Source organism: Engystomops pustulosus, chromosome 1 (assembly GCF_040894005.1).
Source record: "Engystomops pustulosus chromosome 1, aEngPut4.maternal, whole genome shotgun sequence".
Lineage (NCBI taxonomy): Eukaryota > Metazoa > Chordata > Amphibia > Anura > Leptodactylidae > Engystomops > Engystomops pustulosus.
The window spans coordinates 290,480,231-290,502,052 of record NC_092411.1 but is presented as its reverse complement, the minus strand read 5'-3'; the positions used below and the strand labels follow the sequence as shown (position 1 = coordinate 290,502,052).

The following is a 21,822-nucleotide window of genomic DNA, read 5'->3' as shown; positions in this document are numbered from 1 at the left end:
GGCTATATACAACTGGGGGCTGGCAGGCTGTATGCTACAGGGGGCTGGCAGGCTGTATACTACTGGGGGATGGCAGACTGTATACTACTGGGGGCTGGCAGGCTGTATACTACTGGGGGCTGGCAGGCTGTCTACTGCTGGGGGCTGGCAGGTTGTATACTACATGGGGGCAGGCTGGCTGTATACTACATGGGGGCAGGCTGGCTGTATACTACATGGGGGCAGGCTGGCTGTATACTACATGGGGGCAGGCTGGCTGTATACTACATAGGGGCAGGCTGGCTGTATACTACATGGGGGCAGGGTGGCTATATACTACTGGGGGCAGGCTGGCTGTTTACTACATGGGGGCAGGGTGGCTATATACTACTGGGGGCTTGCTGGCTATATACTGATGGGAGCAGGCTGGCTGTATACTACTGGGGGCTTGCAGGCTGTATACTTCTGCGGGCTGGCAGGCTGTATACTACTGGGAGCTTGCAGGCTGTATACTGCTGGGGGCTGGCAGACTGTATACTACATGGGGGCAGGCTGGCTGTATACTACATGGGGGCAGGCTGGCTGTATACTACATGGGGGCAGGCTGGATGTATACTACATGGGGGCAGGCTGGCTGTATACTGCGCATTAGGCGCCTTTTGGATTTGAATTCAATGTGGTCTCCTTGGATGAGAAGTAATAGGTTATGTTATGGTAATGTATTTGATATGTGAGGGGAGAGAGTGGGGGAGGGATGGGGAATGTGAGTAGGAGATAAAAGGTGAAAAATGTTGGTGTTCTTTTGGGGCGGGGGCGTGAATAGGAGGTGGTTAAGAGAAAATAAAAAAAATTGAAATATTTTAAAACATGAAACAGGATATGAATTAGAAAGACTTTTTTGCTGTACAATGTTGATAATAGTATATTTATAAAAAATATGAAACTTTAGTGCGATTTGTATCCACCATTACTCTAGAAAACGAATTCAGTGGAGAACTGGACTGGTGCAAAATGCAGCTGTCGATACTGGTGCGAGCTCAGTAGAAGTTAAAGGGCAATATGCTAATTGGTTAAAAAACAAAAAACAAAATAAAATATGTAAAATATAGATAAAAATGATCAAAGTATTTTGTGCCCACTACCAGTCGCGCTTCAATGTAACACTTTTATAATTCGGTTGTAAAATGGAATAAATGCACTCAGTTACTCAACTTACCTTATGGTAGATGCATGATGCTTTCTGTATCAATTCCTCATGATTTTCTAGATCTCTGCTTGCTGCCCTTCTATAGAAAGCTTCTATGTTACTTCCAGTGGACAGAAATCTGACCCTGGTCACACAGGTGCACAGCTCGTCATATCCCCGGTCATGTGATGTCACACAGGTGCACGGCTCGTTATAGCACCGAGGGTAATCAGAGCTGTGGGTTATGATGAGCCTTCACCTGTGTGACCATGATCAATTGTCTGTCCACTGGAAGGAAACATAAAAGATTTTTATAGAATGACAGTAAGCAGAGATCTAGAAAACCGAGAGACATGAGTACAGAAAGAACATTGTGAAACTGGTCAACTTTTTACACTACAAACAACAACATTAATTTGCTGAAATGGGAACACCCCTTTAAGCTTCTTGTATGGTTCTGATGATGGCACAATGGCACCTTCACAAGCCTACATTGTATTGTGAGATTTAATGGATATCCCTCTTAACCCCACCCCTCCATAGGTAAAGCAAAACAACTTAAATAGTTTTCTAATAAGCTCCGCCTTTTGACAAAAATGTACTTTATGGGATTCAAGTAGAAAGAGGCCATCACATTTTTTTCAACTAAAATATTCTGTTGGACCACTGGTCTATTTGTTATTGGCAGGAAAAAAAATGTTTACAATATCTTGAAAATAGTCTTTTTGGTGAAAAAGAAGCCATTTGTATTTCTTATCCCATTGTGTTCTGTCTCCGCAGCTCAGATATGGAGTCAGTGACCCCATCCTACACGATAGAGATGTATCCTCCACAAAATTTCAGTTTGCTCCCGATGACTCCACTCGATATGCGGCAATTGTTACATTTCTGAAAGGTTTTGGATGGAACTGGGTTGGGATTATCACAACAGGTGAGGGGAGCAATGAGATGGGAGTAAGAGAACTGAGTAACCTGATGGCCAAGCACGGGATCTGCATTGAGTATATTATTAATCTGAGCCGGAAAGAGAAAGCCATAAGGCAAATGGAGGAGATCGATAAATATACTGCACAAGTTGTGGTGATCTGTGGACCTTATTCACCAAACTATATTCCAATTATAAGAAAATCTAAAGCTCTTATAGAAAATATCACCCTCATCCTTCACGAGTCATGGATCGGTTTATTGAGAACAAAATATGATATGATACAATTTATCAACTGCAGTTTAGTTCTCATGGTGAAGAGAAGAACAATCTCACGGGTGGTGAAATCTATTCAGAATGTGAACCCATCAACCCGTCCAAACGATCCACTGCTGATGGAGATCTGGTACAAGCTCTTCCATTGTCTGACCAAGGATAAACATAGGAATATCTTTTACCGGTTGCATTATGGACATCGCGGAGTGAACTGCACTGAGATTTATTCTATTCCACCAGCATATTATGACTTGATTGATAAAAGCTTATACTATACATATGTATCGGTGTATATTCTGGCCCATGCCTTACACATTATGAAGGCGACTGGGAATAAACTAAGTGGATATAAATTTCAATGGAAGGTAAGAATTACAGTGGGGAAATAAGTATTTGATACACTGCGCATTGTAGACGTCTGTAATTCATATTGTTCTTATTTAACTGTGAGAGACAGAATATAAAAATATCAGAGTATAATAATTCCTCGTGCTTCACACTTAGGGCGATGTGCTCTTGAGTTTGAACTCATCCTTCAACTTCCTCCAAGCACAGTGAGTGGAGTTGATACCATTGGTCTCATCCTACCATTTAACCTTCTCCCATGCCCCCTCTGATCATCCAGATGGTCATTTGTGAGCTATAAATGGGCCGGGACATGTGCTGGCATGAGAAGGGGAACCTTGTGGCACCTGCAGGATTTTACTCCGTGAGATCGTATTGTATAACTGATAGTAATTGTTATTGTGGTCACAGCTACCTACAAGTCATTGTTTGGGTCCTCCTGTGTAGTTTCGGGGTGATTACTGACATATTTTTAGAATTCTTCTTAGCCTACATGGCAATAATTTGCATGGAGCCCCAGACTGAGGAAGATTATCTTGTGACCAGCCTTCCGCAGGTTTACAATGTGGGCCTGGTGTCGGTAAGGCCGCTTTCTGGTCTTGTCCATGGTGGAGAGGTTGATGTGTGAGTGAATGACTTTGTGGACACGTGTCTTTTATATGGGTAACCAGGTCAAACATGTGTAATAAGTGCAGAGTAGTGAGAGCTTCTTAAAGGAAAACTAACATCTGAGATGGCATGAATCCCTGCTCATTGTAGGAAGTTTTTTTTTTTTTTAAATTTTCTGCCTAACTAGAACGTTTAAAAGACAAAACTTTATTATGTAACAAAAAATATATTAAAACCTGGGCTAATTAAATAGCCGTATCAAATCAAACTGGACTTAGGCTAACCAGTGTGATACCCCTTAACCCTCTATACGTGGTGAGGTGCTCAATAGTCACCAGGGTTGGGGGAGTTCACACTGGACTAAAATACGCCGCCTCAGCTCTAAATCTAGCTGATTAGCGTCCAGGAGCTTTAGCTGGCTGCAGGGTTGAAGCAAGCCAGTGAATTGCCTATTCTTGTATTTCCTGCCTTACGCGTTTCAGCATTGGCCCTTATGACCAATGCATCATCAGAGGCACCACAACATTCAGGCACATTCACACATTTAGATGCCGCAGAACAGACGCTGCGACCACCATAGGATAATATTCAGGCAGTCACAGTCGTCCGTCTGCTTCTCCGGCACTGTAGCGGCCGTACGCGCCGCGCGATGCGGCAGGCTATTTATTTATAAAGCCCCACCTCTTGTGGGCGGTACTCCATCGGGTCCACCAACCGCAACGCCCACCTTCCATATGACGTAGACGGAGGCCCGATCACCTGGACCAATAGTATCGCACCACCGGTGATCACGTGGAATGCGAAAAAACGCATCTCTTCAACTGCAGGGATCGATCATGCGGTTTATTAGAGTAAAGAGATTATACCTAATAGCTTCAAAAAGCGAGGAGGAATTCCAGAAGGAGCCGGTAAAACAAGGTGAAATAAATGAATTCATAGAGGACAATAAAAAAGAAAAAAGAAAGAAGAAATATATCACATACTCGTTCCCCATTCATGGGTACGTGGGCACCTATAAATGATATTAGGTACTCCAAATCCATATCAAAACAGGTTTTATAGAAAGCAGGCATAATTAATAGAGTCATTAAGACCCTGCGGTTTTTCGGTGGCCATCACACAAATCCAACGGGACTCTCGTTGAGTGACAAGACGGTCAAAGTCACCCCCTCTTATTGGTGGTGAGACCGCTTCAATTCCTTGAAATTTAATGCAGAGGGCATCTCCTTTATGTTTGTCCCAAACATGTCGGGATACAACCGTATCATCTTTTCTTTCGATGTTCCTTATGTGTTCCCTAATACGTACACGGAATTCCCGTATGGTTTTCCCCACGTATTGGGACCCACACTTGCAAGTAAGCAAATAGACGACCCCTCTGCTCCTGCAATTAATAATCTGTTGGTTCGGATATACACGTCCCGTAATTTTACTCATGAAGGTCCTACTCGGTAGGATCGATTGGCATGCCTTGCAGGAACCACATTTGAAAGTTCCGCATGGTGGTCTGGGGAGCCAGGTTTCCACAACCTCAGGTTCCAAGTGGCTATGCACCAATTTATCTTTAAGATTCCTGCCCCTTCGATATGTTATCTTTGGAAACTCACCTACCAAGTGGCCCACATCTGGATCCATTTGTAGCAGCTTCCAGAAGGTGGACAAAATTTCCCTGACCTGTCTATGTTGTGCATCATAGGTTGCAATGATGCGTACGTCCTCTGAGGATTCATCCCTGCTTTGAGGGGTCAGGAGGGTTTCCCTTCTTTGGGATAGGGCATTTTGGTGGGCATCTCTAAGAATAGCAGTCGGATACCCCCTATCCTGAAATCTATCCCTTAAGTCAGAAGCTGCTCTAAGATATTCTGACATATCGGAACAATTCCTCCTAGCCCGAAGGTATTGTCCTTTTGGGATACCACGTTTAAGTGGTGTGGGATGCCAACTATTCCATGCTAGTAGGCTATTTGTAGCCGTTGGTTTCCTAAAGATCTTAGTTCTTAAACCTCCTGACAGAGTCTTTTCTATAGAGAGGTCAAGGAACGAGATCCTGTCTTCATGAATCTCTGAGGTCAGAAACAGTCCTATGGTATTTGTATTAAGGACCCTGACAAATTCCTTGAAGTCCTCTACCGTGCCATTCCACAGAATGAGCACGTCGTCTATGAAACGTAACCAGATCATTATGTGGGATGTGAAAAGTTCCAACTGGTCATTAAAGACCAGTTCTTTCTCCCACCAGCCCAGGAAGAGATTAGCGTATGTGGGAGCACAAGGGCTCCCCATAGCCACTCCCCTGAGCTGGTGGAAGAACTTCCCATTAAACGTAAAAACGTTATGTTCCAACACAAAGCGTAGGAGAGAAATTATCAGTTCATTGTGTTTCATAAATTGTGTGCCTCTGGATTGCAAAAAATAGGCAACGGCATTGCAACCAGCATCATGAGGTATCGAATTGTACAGTGCTTCGACATCCAAACTAGCCAGGAGGGTGCCCTGATCTATTTGGACTCCTTCCAGTCTCTTTAACACGTCCATCGTATCTCTCACATACGATGGAAGTGTCTGGACGAAAGGGCGAAGAACCTGGTCCACATATAGACTTGTATTCTGAGTGACACTGTCGATCCCCGATACAATAGGGCGGCCCTTAAGGGGTGTTGTCCCCTTATGGATTTTGGGGAGGCCATAAAAAGTGGCCACCCTAGGGAATTTAGGTATCAAGAACTCAGATTCGGCTGGACTAACCAATTTATCAGAGAGTGCTTGGCGTATGATCTCCTTCAGAATATCCCTGAATCGTGTAGTGGGATTCTGATCCAAGGCTCTATAGCAGTCCCTGTCTCTTAAAATGTTCCGGCACATCAGGATGTATTGGTCCCTGTCCATAATGACCAAGTTTCCCCCTTTGTCAGAGGGCTTGATCACTATGGATTTATCATCCTCCAAGTTTTTGATGCATTGCCTCTCTGCTTTGGTGATGTTATGTTGCACCTTACCAGAGTTGGTCTCTAGACTTCTCAGTTCATCAGTAACCAGGGTTAAGAAGATATCCAATGAGGTGTCATTACTTGTCGGTGGGAATTTCATAGAGGGGGGCTTAAGTTTAGTAAACGGGCCCTCCCCCTCCTGTTGTTGTGTTTCACCCACCAGACCCATCATTGCTTCAAAGCACTCCAGGTCTGTATCTTCTAGGCCCAGCTCCTCACACTGTCTCCTACTGTGTTGTTTGAAAAATTTTCTCCATTTCAATTTCCTAATAAATAACTGTAAATCTTTGACCCAGGTAAACATATCAAAAGAGGGCGTTGGTACAAATGATAACCCCTTACTTAAGGTCTGTCTTTCTGTATCTGTTATTATTCGTTTGGAGAGATTTATAATCTGCATTTGGTTTTGAATAGGGCTCAATTTCATTTTTGTTTCCTCCTCACCATGTAATCGGTGATTGGTGCCTCTCTGGCTAAAAAACCCCCCCGTTGTTGTTTTCTCTGCGGGGCCCCTCTTCCTCTATTTCCTCCTCTGGAACTAGTACTCTCCACTCCCCCTTGATATTGATAGGGTCTATTCGGCTGTTTTCTGGGTGTGTTATTTATTCTCCGCACAGATTCACTATCTGATAGTTCGCACTCAGAAGATGACGGTTCAGCTTCTGATACACCCTCAGTTTTGTCAGAGTGTGGTATATTAAATATGTTTCCCTCTTTAAAGTCTTGTGTGTCGCGACAAAATTGGTAATGTTTACGTTCTTTTATTTGAATTGTAAATCGCTCCACAGTGCGCTGCAGCGTTGCTTCTTTTTTCTCAAAGTCGCTATTGGATGTAAACTTTTTAGCACATTCAATATGTTCTTTTAACTTAAGTGATGTTACTTCCAATCTTGCTTTTTCCTCTTCTAAGAGGAGTCTCGTGAACCGCATATTTATAATTAGTAGATTTTTCTTGATTGCAAATACCTTTAGAATAGGGGATGGCAGGTTTTCTGGCTAGTGATTTAAATACTGATAAATGGCTGGATGAAGCGAGAGAGGTTTTCTCCGGAAAGGAGCTGGCAATCGATTCACAGAGTATAAGTATTTCAGCAGCATTTAAAAATCTGACCCAGGTTTACAAGGACCATATTCGGGGGTGGTGGGAGACCCAGTCTTTGGAGACATATCTTAAAAACAGCATTGTCCCCAGGGGACTTAGGATACATCTCCAGCCTGCAGCTAGGATAAGATCAGCTGAGTTTTTGAAAAGATGGGAGAAAGAGTCAATTGACTCCTCACTCAGATTCATGAGACTCCTCTTAGAAGAGGAAAAAGCAAGATTGGAAGTAACATCACTTAAGTTAAAAGAACATATTGAATATGCTAAAAAGTTTACATCCAATAGCGACTTTGAGAAAAAAGAAGCAACGCTGCAGCGCACTGTGGAGCGATTTACAATTCAAATAAAAGAACGTAAACATTACCAATTTTGTCGCGACACACAAGACTTTAAAGAGGGAAACATATTTAATATACCACACTCTGACAAAACTAAGGGTGTATCAGAAGCTGAACCGTCATCTTCTGAGTGCGAACTATCAGATAGTGAATCTGTGCGGAGAATAAATAACACACCCAGAAAACAGCCGAATAGACCCTATCAATATCAAGGGGGAGTGGAGAGTACTAGTTCCAGAGGAGGAAATAGAGGAAGAGGGGCCCCGCAGAGAAAACAACAACGGGGGGGTTTTTTAGCCAGAGAGGCACCAATCACCGATTACATGGTGAGGAGGAAACAAAAATGAAATTGAGCCCTATTCAAAACCAAATGCAGATTATAAACCTCTCCAAACGAATAATAACAGATACAGAAAGACAGACCTTAAGTAAGGGGTTATCATTTGTACCAACGCCCTCTTTTGATATGTTTACCTGGGTCAAAGATTTACAGTTATTTATTAGGAAATTGAAATGGAGAAAATTTTTCAAACAACACAGTAGGAGACAGTGTGAGGAGCTGGGCCTAGAAGATACAGACCTGGAGTGCTTTGAAGCAATGATGGGTCTGGTGGGTGAAACACAACAACAGGAGGGGGAGGGCCCGTTTACTAAACTTAAGCCCCCCTCTATGAAATTCCCACCGACAAGTAATGACACCTCATTGGATATCTTCTTAACCCTGGTTACTGATGAACTGAGAAGTCTAGAGACCAACTCTGGTAAGGTGCAACATAACATCACCAAAGCAGAGAGGCAATGCATCAAAAACTTGGAGGATGATAAATCCATAGTGATCAAGCCCTCTGACAAAGGGGGAAACTTGGTCATTATGGACAGGGACCAATACATCCTGATGTGCCGGAACATTTTAAGAGACAGGGACTGCTATAGAGCCTTGGATCAGAATCCCACTACACGATTCAGGGATATTCTGAAGGAGATCATACGCCAAGCACTCTCTGATAAATTGGTTAGTCCAGCCGAATCTGAGTTCTTGATACCTAAATTCCCTAGGGTGGCCACTTTTTATGGCCTCCCCAAAATCCATAAGGGGACAACACCCCTTAAGGGCCGCCCTATTGTATCGGGGATCGACAGTGTCACTCAGAATACAAGTCTATATGTGGACCAGGTTCTTCGCCCTTTCGTCCAGACACTTCCATCGTATGTGAGAGATACGATGGACGTGTTAAAGAGACTGGAAGGAGTCCAAATAGATCAGGGCACCCTCCTGGCTAGTTTGGATGTCGAAGCACTGTACAATTCGATACCTCATGATGCTGGTTGCAATGCCGTTGCCTATTTTTTGCAATCCAGAGGCACACAATTTATGAAACACAATGAACTGATAATTTCTCTCCTACGCTTTGTGTTGGAACATAACGTTTTTACGTTTAATGGGAAGTTCTTCCACCAGCTCAGGGGAGTGGCTATGGGGAGCCCTTGTGCTCCCACATACGCTAATCTCTTCCTGGGCTGGTGGGAGAAAGAACTGGTCTTTAATGACCAGTTGGAACTTTTCACATCCCACATAATGATCTGGTTACGTTTCATAGACGACGTGCTCATTCTGTGGAATGGCACGGTAGAGGACTTCAAGGAATTTGTCAGGGTCCTTAATACAAATACCATAGGACTGTTTCTGACCTCAGAGATTCATGAAGACAGGATCTCGTTCCTTGACCTCTCTATAGAAAAGACTCTGTCAGGAGGTTTAAGAACTAAGATCTTTAGGAAACCAACGGCTACAAATAGCCTACTAGCATGGAATAGTTGGCATCCCACACCACTTAAACATGGTATCCCAAAAGGACAATACCTTCGGGCTAGGAGGAATTGTTCCGATATGTCAGAATATCTTAGAGCAGCTACTGACTTAAGGGATAGATTTCAGGATAGGGGGTATCCGACTGCTATTCTTAGAGATGCCCACCAAAATGCCCTATCCCAAAGAAGGGAAACCCTCCTGATCCCTCAAAGCAGGGATGAATCCTCAGAGGACGTACGCATCATTGCAACCTATGATGCACAACATAGACAGGTCAGGGAAATTTTGTCCACCTTCTGGAAGCTGCTACAAATGGATCCAGATGTGGGCCACTTGGTAGGTGAGTTTCCAAAGATAACATATCGAAGGGGCAGGAATCTTAAAGATAAATTGGTGCATAGCCACTTGGAACCTGAGGTTGTGGAAACCTGGCTTCCCAGACCACCATGCGGAACTTTCAAATGTGGTTCCTGCAAGGCATGCCAATCGATCCTACCGAGTAGGACCTTCATGAGTAAAATTACGGGACGTGTATATCCGAACCAACAGTTTATTAATTGCAGGAGCAGAGGGGTCGTCTATTTGCTTACTTGCAAGTGTGGGTCCCAATACGTGGGGAAAACCATACGGGAATTCCGTGTACGTATTAGGGAACACATAAGGAACATCGAAAGAAAAGATGATACGGTTGTATCCCGACATGTTTGGGACAAACATAAAGGAGATGCCCTCTGCATTAAATTTCAAGGAATTGAAGCGGTCTCACCACCAATAAGAGGGGGTGACTTTGACCGTCTTGTCACTCAACGAGAGTCCCGTTGGATTTGTGTGATGGCCACCGAAAAACCGCAGGGTCTCAATGACTCTATTAATTATGCCTGCTTTCTATAAAACCTGTTTTGATATGGATTTGGAGTACCTAATATCATTTATAGGTGCCCACGTACCCATGAATGGGGAACGAGTATGTGATATATTTCTTCTTTCTTTTTTCTTTTTTATTGTCCTCTATGAATTCATTTATTTCACCTTGTTTTACCGGCTCCTTCTGGAATTCCTCCTCGCTTTTTGAAGCTATTAGGTATAATCTCTTTACTCTAATAAACCGCATGATCGATCCCTGCAGTTGAAGAGATGCGTTTTTTCGCATTCCACGTGATCACCGGTGGTGCGATACTATTGGTCCAGGTGATCGGGCCTCCGTCTACGTCATATGGAAGGTGGGCGTTGCGGTTGGTGGACCCGATGGAGTACCGCCCACAAGAGGTGGGGCTTTATATATAAATAGCCTGCCGCATCGCGCGGCGCGTACGGCCGCTACAGTGCCGGAGAAGCAGACGGACGACTGTGACTGCCTGAATATTATCCTATGGTGGTCGCAGCGTCTGTTCTGCGGCATCTAAATGTGTGAATGTGCCTGAATGTTGTGGTGCCTCTGATGATGCATTGGTCATAAGGGCCAATGCTGAAACGCGTAAGGCAGGAAATACAAGAATAGGCAATTCACTGGCTTGCTTCAACCCTGCAGCCAGCTAAAGCTCCTGGACGCTAATCAGCTAGATTTAGAGCTGAGGCGGCGTATTTTAGTCCAGTGTGAACTCCCCCAACCCTGGTGACTATTGAGCACCTCACCACGTATAGAGGGTTAAGGGGTATCACACTGGTTAGCCTAAGTCCAGTTTGATTTGATACGGCTATTTAATTAGCCCAGGTTTTAATATATTTTTTGTTACATAATAAAGTTTTGTCTTTTAAACGTTCTAGTTAGGCAGAAAATTTACTCAAATCTCAGAACGTGAACCGCATATTTATAATTAGTAGATTTTTCTTCATTGTAGGAAGATACAACGTTTCACCTAATAAAGGGGACAATATTCATAAATTCCTTGTAAAGTATAAAACTTTGAGCTCATAATACACAATTAATAGGATACAGTAAAAAAAAAAAAAACTAAAATAAACACAATCTCAATTTGTTCCTTTCCTGTTATTCTTATTCATATACTTTCATGATTTTCCCAACAATTTTTGATACGGAGTCAAATATAAACAATGAAACGCTATGATATAATATCTCCACCATAGAAACAGTTCTCAGTGAGTCCACAATGGCTCATTCTTCTTCCTGGTGCATGTGAGTGCTTGATCTTGCAACACAAATTGTTTTTCAAATTCTGTGGTTTTTCCAAATCCGTGGGGTTGTCCAATGGCCACGCCCCCCAATTTCTGTCGCCGGTGCGATTGTGACAGAACCACAACATTTTCTTATCCTGAAAGTTTATGGACTCTACAAAATGAATTGATTATTCTCTGATAATGTTGTTATTTTTTTTTTTTTTAATTTCTATTTTATTACTTCTACAGATTCTACACAAAATTACCCAAACTTATGAAGCTATTTTTAAAGTTGTTAGTTACTGCTTTTAGAATAACTGCTGGCATTAGAAGACTGCTTACATTCTAATAAAATTATTTTTTTTTTCTTTTTATGGAGAGTGATAGGAATAGCTCGAGGGGGACGGTGGAGGCCATTTAAAAAAAAATTGAATTTAATATTTTTTGGGTTGTGATACACATAAACAATGTAAAGCATTTACATATTAACAAATCAATGATTTTTCTCATATAAATTTATGTCATTTATTTAGAAACATTAGAAAAGATATATTTATTCAAATGCCATAAATTCATCTGGATTATCACGGCCGGTTTATAACACATGTATTCTTGATCAGGGTCTGAAAACGTGGTTCTTACTTTTGATACCACACAAGATAGGATAGGTTGTCACTTCCCTGTGCCAAGGTAGCCATGAACCAAGGAAGTAAAGCAGTCTTTGGTCTTCCGATGCTAAACTGAGAAATTAGAAACAACATGTAACTCATTATTACCATGGTTTTTAATATTTTTACGATAAAACCTATGCATGTCTTTACCTTTTTATGTAATTTTGTAGATGGTGGTCGTGGTAGTTGGTGAATCACTTGCATAATAATCCCTCTGCTGGCAGAGAATATTTAAAAAATCATGATGTGTAATGCAGCCATGGTTTTCCATGTATTGTGCTATATTTTGGATCTCTACACAACAGATAGACTCAATATTTGTGCCCATGGCAACACAATTACCGCAGCTACACCAATACACTCATCCAATTCTGTCGCTAACTTCTTCAAAAGTAAATTCAACTTAATCAGTATTTGATGTGCGCTGTGGATTATTTGGGAAGCATCCCAAACTATCCTCCTCCCCTGCATATTTCGCTCTACTCCGTGACAACAAATCCCCTGTCTAAAAAAGTGTGACACAATAAATGTACCTTACTTATTATTGCTTGTTCCCATAATGCAAAAAGGAAGTTGAAAGTACTAAGTTCAAGAAATAAATAATAAATTATACGCAGATAGAGGAATTAAATGGAAATATGTTAACAGAAATCGGCCCAATATACCACTAACAGTATCTTGTTAAAGGGGTTTTCCCACGAAGCTTTAAAAAAATGCTGAAAGCAGCATCTCTTAAGGTACCTGGGACTGCATGAAGAATTTGGGGGATTTGGTCCTGTTTGGTAAACTAAGTCTTGGGGCGATCGCCTGATTGCCCACAGAAAGGGCTCCAAGTGCCACCTCTGGCACCAGTGCCATAGGTTTTCCACCACTGGCATAGAGGAAGTACCTTATATACTCTTGTGTAAGCCGAGTTTTTCAGCACAAAAAATGGGAGTATCACTGGAGGTTGAGTATTAAGTTTATTTTATTTCTGGGCTTGGCATACAGGGGTCTGGCTGTATACTACAAGGGGCTGGCTGTATACTAAATGGGCCTGGCTGTATACTACAGGGGGCACGCTGTATACTACATGTGGCTGGCTGGATGTATACTACAAGGGGCTGGCTGTATAGTATAGGGAGCTGGCTGGCTGTATACTACATGGGGCTGGCTGTATACTACATGGGACTGGCTGTATACTACATGGGGTCTGGCTGTATACTACATGGGGTCTGACTGGCTGTATACTACAGGGGGCTGGCTGGATGTATACTATATGGGGCTGGCGGGCTATATACTACATGGGGGCTGGCTGTATACTACATGGTGCTGGCTTTATACTAGGCTACTGAGAACAATCAATACGCCCATGCTTACTGAATTTGTCTGATTTTGGTTTTGCGATTCAGTGTTGATGTGTTCCACTGCAAGGTTTTACGATGAAGATTCAGTTGTATCCTTGTCAGAGACTTGCCTAATCATGAGCTCCTCATGAAGTAGTGTCTACATTAAAATTTTTAAAAACCAAGTTCTGTTGTCTATGACAACAGCACCTCTTGTGAACACGAAAAGGGCAAGGGGATGTGGCCCAATGATAAACGTTGGTTCAATTATTACAGTACGGTATGGACCACACAAGCAACAATGTCATAATTTGACTCAACAATCAGTGTTGAATGAGGCATGATGGTAACTGTTAAAGAACATCCTCCTGTAGATTATCTGCAACATCACTTGCCTATTACAAAATAAAGCTATTTTTCTTTGAAATAAGTCATTGTGAACAAATAATGAAAAAAATTCTAGTAAGAGATAGAGCAATGTTGTGTAACATTGCGTTCTCCATAATCACTTTCTAAATGAAAATTAATTTCTGAAAAGGAAATTAATCAATTTAATTTTTGAGAAGTATTAAAAAAAATGATTTTTAAACTATGGATCTTCATATTCTTCATACATCTACATTAAACGTGATACAGCTACTGAGACTCGTACCCTGGCAAATTGGACATTCTTACTACTACTCCTATCCTAAATTTACGGTATAAATATTGTATCCCCGTAATTTTATTGACCCATAGAATAAATATAACATTATTATTAGTTAAAAAGTATTTAAGAATGATAAAACAGTATTTATCCCCAAATACATATATACTTGAGTATAAGCCTAGTTTATCAGTACAAAAAAAAATGTGCTGAAAATCCAAACTTGTCTTATACTCAAGTAAAAAAAATATATCAAAGCTCACCTTTCCAGCTTCCCCCGCTGCTGGCTATATACTGGGGCAGGGGTCTGGCTATATGCTGGGGGGCAGGTGCTGGCTATATACTACGGGGCAGGGTCCGGCAGATTATATAATGGGGGGGCTGTGACTAGAGATGAGCGAACATACTCGTCCGAGCTTGATGCTCATTCGAGCATTAGCATACTCGAAACTGCTCGTTGCTCGGACGAAAACTAAAAGTTTACACTTTAATTTGGAAAATGTTTAACCCGAGGGCTAGGGGTAGAGGACGAGGGCGTGGACGTGGGCGTCCAACTACTGAAGGGGTCAGAGGCCGTGGTCCTGGGCGGGGTGAGACACCACCTGCTGATGAGGGAGCAGGGGAACGCCGCAGAGCTACACTCCCTAGGTTCATCATGTCTCAAGTTATTGGGACTCGTGGTAGAGCACTGTTGAGGCCAGAACAGTGCGAAGAGGTGATGTCATGGATTGCGGACAATGCTTCTAGCCATTTGTCCACCAGTCAGTCTTCCACGCAGTCCACCCATGTCACCGAAATCAGCACTCCTCCAGCTCCTCCACCTCAGCCTCCTTCCCCCCAGTCTGCCCCCTCCCAGCAAAATTTGGCATTTGAACCAGCATACTCTGAGGAACTGTTTTCTGGACCCTTCCCACAATCACAAACCACTTGTCCGGTTGCTGCTGAGCAATTTTCCGATGCCCAGGTTTTCCACCAGTCGCAGTCTGTGGGTGATGATGACATTATTGACGTAGTGGAAGAAGTGTGTAAAGAGGTGTCGGACGATGAGGAGGCACGGTTGTCAGACAGTGGTGAAGTTGTTGTCAGGGCAGGAAGTCTGAGGGGGAGCAGACTGAGGGATCGGAGGATGATGAGGTGACAGACCCAAGCTGGGTTGATAGGCCGGGTGAACACAGTGCTTCTGAGACGGAGGCAAGTCCTATAGCAGAACAGGTTGGAAGAGGCAGTGGTGGGGCTAGACGGAGAGGCAGGGCCAGAGCTGGTGCATCAGCGCCAAATGTTGCCCGTAGTCAAGCTCCCGTGGCGAGGGCTAGATTTTCAGAAGTCTGGAGGTTCTTTAAAGAAACACCGGATGACCGACGGACTGTGGTGTGCAACCTTTGCCAAATCAGGATCAGCAGGGGTTCCACCACTACTAGCTTAACTACCACCAACATGCGCAGGCATATGAATGCTAAACACCCCACTCAATGGCACCAAGCCCGTTCACCTCCGGCCGGGCACACCACTGCTTCTTCCCCTGTGTCATCTGCTAGTCAGCCCCCTGCCCAGGACCACGGCCCAAACACCTCCCGTGCGAAAACCCCATCTTCGCCTCCACAGCATCCACCAGCGTTCAGCTCTCCATACCCCAGACGCTGGAGCGCAAAAGGAAGTATAGCGCAACCCACCCACATGCCCAAGCCCTCAACGTCCACATCTCCAAGTTGCTTAGCCTGGAGATGCTGCCCTATAGGCTGGTAGAGACCGAGGCCTTTTGAAACCTCATGGCGGCGGCCGCCCCTCGGTATTCGGTCCCCAGCCGCCACTACTTTTCCCGATTTCTGACAAGGTCCACCTGACCACAGACATGTGGACGAGTGCTGACGGGCAGGGCCACTATATATCGCTGACGGCACATTGGGTTAACTTGGTGGAGGCTGGGACCGAGTCTGACCCTGGGGCTGCTCATATACTGCCGACGCCGAGGATTGCGGGGCCTACCTCGGTCCAGGTCTCAAAGGCCTACTATGCCTCCTCCTCCTCCCACCCCTCCTCCACCTCCTCCTCCTCCGAATTACCATCCGTGGGCATGGCGCCATCAGTCGGTAGCTCTAGGCACAGCAGCAGTGCCCTCGCTAAGCAACAGCAGGCGGTGCTCAAACTGCTGAGCCTAGGCGATAAAAGGCACACCGCCCAAGAGCTATTACAGGGCATCACGGCGCAGACTGATCTGTGGCCGGCGCCGCTGAACCTGAAGCCAGGCATGGTTGTGTGTGACAATGACCATAACCTGGTGGCGGCTCTGCAACTCGGCAGACTGACACATGTGCCATGCCTGGCCCATGTGTTAAATCTCATAGTTCAGCGTTTCCTCAAGACATACCCCAATCTGTCTGATTTGCTCACGAAGGTGCGCCGCATCTGTGCGCATTTCAGGAAGTCCAGCACAGATGCTGCCACTCTCAGGGCAGCGCAGCGCCGCCTCCAACTGCCCGCTCACCGACTGTTGTGCAACGTGCCCACGAGGTGGAATTCAACATTAACCATGTTATCCAGAGTTTACCAGCAGCGCAGAGCGATTGTAGACTGCCAGATGTCAACTTCCACCAGAACTGGTAGTCAGGTCAGTCAGCTTCCTCAAGTCTACAATGAGGAGTGGACGTGGATGTCTGATATCTGTCAGGTGCTGAGTAACTTTGAGGAGTCAACACAGATGGTCAGTGGCGATGCTGCCATCATCAGACTCACCATCCCGCTGCTTGGCCTGTTGAAAAACTCTCTGGTCAGCATGAAGTCGGAAGCTTTGCGCTCGTCACAAGAGACGGGGGAAGAAGATTCCCTTGTTGATAGCCAAAGCACCCTTAGGTCTGTTTCTCAGCGCATATCGGAGGAGGTGGAGGAGGATGAGGAGGAAGAGGAGGAGAATGTTGGCGAGACAGAAGAGGGGACCATTGTTCAGTCCTTCACTGTTCAGCGTGTATGGGCAGAAGAAGAGGAGTTGGAGGAGGAGGAAATGGGCAGTCAGGCCAGTGAGGGGAGTGAATTCTTGCGCGTTGGGACTCTGGCACATATGGCAGATTTCATGCTAGGCTGCCTATCCCGTGACCCTCGCGTTCAAAGAATTTATTCCAGCACCGATTACTGGGTATTCACTCTCCTGGACCCAAGGTACAAGCAAAATCTTTCCACTCTCATCCCTGGAGAGGAAAGGAGTGTGAGAATGCATGAATACCAACAGGCCCTGGTGCACAAGCTGAAACAGTATTTCCCTTCTGACAGCGCTAGCGGCAGAGGGCGTACTTCTGCGGGACAAGTAGCGAGGGAGAGTAGGCGAGCAGGCAGCTTTTCCAGCACTGGCAGGGGTACGCTTTACAAGGCCTTTGCCAGTTTTATGTCACCCCAGCAAGACACTGTTACCTGTCCCCAGTCTCGGCAGAGTAGGGCTGATCTTTAAAGAAAGATGGTAAGGGAGTACGTAGCTGACCATACCATCGTCCTAAATGATCACACAGCTCCCAACAACTACTGGGTTTCAAAGCTGGACATGTGGCACGAACTGGCGCTGCATGCCTTGGAGGTTCTTGCCTGCCCTGCCGCTAGCGTGTTGTCCGAGCGGGTTTTCAGTGCAGCTGGTGGCATCATCACCGATAAGCGTACACGCCTGTCGACTGACAGCGCTGACAGGCTGACGCTTATCAAGATGAATAAAGCCTGGATTTCTCCGCATTTTCATTCTCCACCAGGTGAAAGAAGCTCAACCTGAATAATGTATGCACTCCTCCTCCTCATTGTCCTCCTTCTCCTCCTCTTTGTACACTAAAGCATAGGAAACTGGCTATTTTTTGCCAGGGCCAACTGGCTCTAGCTATAGTACTCTATGTATTTAATTTTTCTGGAGGGCCACCTACCCGGTCCTCTGTTTTAAGCAATTTTTGGGAGTGCCACATACAGGCACTCAATCTATTTAATTTTTCTGGAGGACCACCTACCTGCTCCTCTGGTTTGAAAACTTTTTTGGACTGCCACATACAGGCACTCAATTTATAAAATTTTTCTGGAGGACCACCTACCTGCTCCTCTGGTTTGAAAACTTTTTTGGACTGCCACATACAGGCACTATCCAAATTAAATTGTCTCCATAGCAGCCTCCACATGTCGTCTTTCTAGCTGGCTCCACACGTTGTCTCCATTGCTACCTCCACACGTCATCGCCATAGCTGCCTCCAAAAGTCGTCCATATAGCTGCCTCCATACATTGTCTCCTTATCAAACGAACTGTGTCAGGCAGAATTTTGGGTTGTTTTCATGGATTCCACATCAAACTTGTTAACTTTGTCGCCACCCTGCTGTGTAATCCACAAAATATACTGGCAAACTTTTATCATTTACCAATATTATTTCAGGGCTTCTTGCGCATCTGTTTACATTCCCCTCACCCGCCATATCCCAAACTTATAAGAACGCTACTACACTCGATCTTATACAAAAGGTTCTTAGAAGTGCAGTTTGGGGAGTAGCCTAGAGACAGGGGCTTGGATTGGCGAAAGCTCGCCTGGCAGCGGAGCGCCAGCTCCATCTCAAGATCCAACAAACATAGTTTTAACTGCAGCACCTTTAATCTACTACTAGTTCACTGCCTCCATACATCGTCCCCTTATCAAACGAGCTGTGTCAGGCAGAATTTTCAGGTGTTTCACCAGATACATAGTGGAACTCGGCCCATCTGTCGCCGCCATGCTGGAGACCTGAAGTTGCAATCATAGCAGCGCAATATGAATGCCCCATACTGTCGCTCTTAATCATGGAAGTCGTCTCCATGGCTGCCTCCACATGTTGTCCCCTTATCAAAAGAGCTGTGTCAGGCTCATTTTTCGGGTGTTTCACCAGATACGTTATGGAACTTGGTCACTATGTCGCCACCATGCTGTGTTATCGACTAAATATACCGTCAACCTTTTGTTCACATAGGAAATCATTTCACCTCCTTTGGTGAAACCTGAGTCCATTTAGGGTATGTCGCCATGAGACTCTCTAGCCTGCCACTGCTGCCGCTGCCTCTGCATGCCGTCCCCTATAGTGTCAGGGTCAATTATTGGATGTTTTAGATGCTATCTAGCCTCATTCGGTCACTCTGTCATGGCCATGCTGTTGCCCATAATTTTGGCATAATGGTGTGATTAAGCTGCCTCAGAGGCATCCATGCATGCTGCCCCTGCTGTTTCCTGTCCATTTCCGTGGTGTTTCCATCCTTTTCTGAGGTTCCCAGGTGTTTGGCCAAGCTTCCCTGTGCAGAGCCTTGGTCCCCTTGAAAAATGCTCGAGTCTCCCATTGACTTCAATGGGGCTTGTTATTCGAGACGAGCACTCGAGCATCGGGAAAAGTTTGTCTCGAATAACGAGTACCCGAGCATTTTAGTGCTCGCTCATCTCTAGCCAGGACCCGACGGGTTTTCTACAAAATACTATAAATGGTTACAGGGGGAATTGGGGCCCCACTTGGTGGAGGCCTTCAACTCCCTGACGGAAAATGGTGTTCCACCACATGATTCACTTAGGGCATATATCACGGTTTTACCGAAGGCGGGTAAGGACCCCATGCAGTGTCTCAGCTATAGGCCAATCTCCCTGCTCAATGTGGATTCAAAAACTCTAGCCAAGATATTGGAAGAAACATTGACACCAATAGTAAGTAAACTCATACATTTAGATCAAACAGGCTTCCTTCCCGGCAGGGAAACCAGAGATAACACAACAAAAGCAGTTAATCTGATGCACTTAGCCCGGGTACAAAAAAAGACAGTTGCCCTGCTTTCAACTGATGCAGAAAAAGCCTTTGACAGGGTGAATTGGACATACATGGCTGAGACACTGCGAGGAATCGGCCTAAAACACAACATGATGCAGTGGATTCTGGCCTTTTATACCCACCCCACAGCAAAAGTCAGGGTAAATGGGATCCTTTCCAAAGACCTGCCTATAAAGAACGGGGTAAGGCAGGGATGCCGACTTTCACCCTTAATTTTTGTTTTAACTTTGGAACCCTTTTTGAGACATATTAGGGTAGATCAGAACATCTCAGGTATTGCAATACAAAATGAAGAAGTGAAGGTGGCTGCATTTGCAGATGACTTGTTATAAATTATGAATTGCTATAAGCCTAGAGTTTCCATCCCTAATCTTCTGAGACAATTTAAGGAATACTACTCTCTGTCAAACTTTAAAATTAATTATTCTAAGTCCGAGGCAACTGCGGTGTCCATGTCCTTGGAAGAGATTAAAATGTTGGAAGAGATCTTCCCCTTTAGGTGGCCAGGGGATGGAATGTCATACCTGGGAGTAAAACTGACTAGGGACCTAAAAGATCTGTATAGAACAAACTATATTACACTTGCAAATTCAATCAAAACAGACTACGAAAGGTGGATTAAGGGAAGGTTCACATGGCTGGGTCGTATTGCGATTTTTAAAATGAACGTATTGCCAAGGATTCTATATCTATACCAAGTGCTACCCATCCGTATACCGGAGAAATTTTTTAAGTTATTAACATCGATAGAACAAAAATTTATATGGGGAGGCAAAAAACCTTGCATAAAGTTAGAAATATTATATAAACCAAGAAGTAGGGGTGGACTGGCAGTTCCGGACCTCAGAATGTACTACAAAGCTACACACATGGTGAGGTTTGTAGATTGTCTAATAATGGTCTATGTATGTCTTGTTTCTAACTTTTTTGTATCGGAAAATTAAATAAAAACAAAATTTAAAAAAAAAAAAAAGATAATAGTGATGAGTGTATCAGTGTAAATGATAATAGTGATGAGTGTATCAGTGTAAATGATAATAGTAAAGAGTGTATCAGTGTAAATGATAATAGTGATGAGTGTATTCAGTGTAAATGATAATAGTGATATGTGTATCAGTGTAAATGATAATAGTGAGGAGTGTATCAGTATAAATGATAATAGTGATGAATGTATCAGTGTAAATGATAATAGTGATGAGTGTATTCAGTGTAAATGATAATATTGATGAGTGTATCAGTGTAAATGATAATAGTGATGAGTGTATCAGTGTAAATGATAATAGTGATGGGTGTATCAGTGTAAATGATAATATTGATGAGTGTATCAGTGTAAATGATAATAGTGATGAGTGTATCAGTGTAAATGATAATAGTGATGAGTGTATCAGTGTAAATGATAATAGTGATGAGTGTATCAGTGTAAATGATAATAGTGATGAGTGTATCAGTGTAAATGATAATAGTGATGAGTGTATCAGTGTAAATGATAATAGTGATGAGTGTATTCAGTGTAAATGATAATAGTGATGAGTGTATCAGTATAAATGATAATAGTGATGAGTGTATCAGTGTAAATGATAATAGTGATAAGTGTATCAGTGTAAATGATAATAGTGATGAGTGTATCAGTATAAATGATAATAGTGATGAGTGTATCAGTGTAAATGATAATAGTGATGAGTGTATCAGTGTAAATGATAATAGTGATGAGTGTATCAGTG

The 21,822-nt window shown here is 43.8% G+C and overlaps 1 protein-coding gene across 1 annotated transcript in view; it reads left to right on the top strand.

Moving 5' to 3' along the window:
• Positions 1–21,822, top strand: part of LOC140113590 (vomeronasal type-2 receptor 26-like) — a 103,187-nt gene that overhangs the window by 44,657 nt on the left and 36,708 nt on the right. Inside the window, exon 2 of the mRNA XM_072132649.1 lies at positions 1,946–2,731. Within this exon, the coding sequence (XP_071988750.1) occupies positions 1,946–2,731 (786 nt within the window). The remainder of the gene's footprint in view (positions 1–1,945; positions 2,732–21,822) is intronic.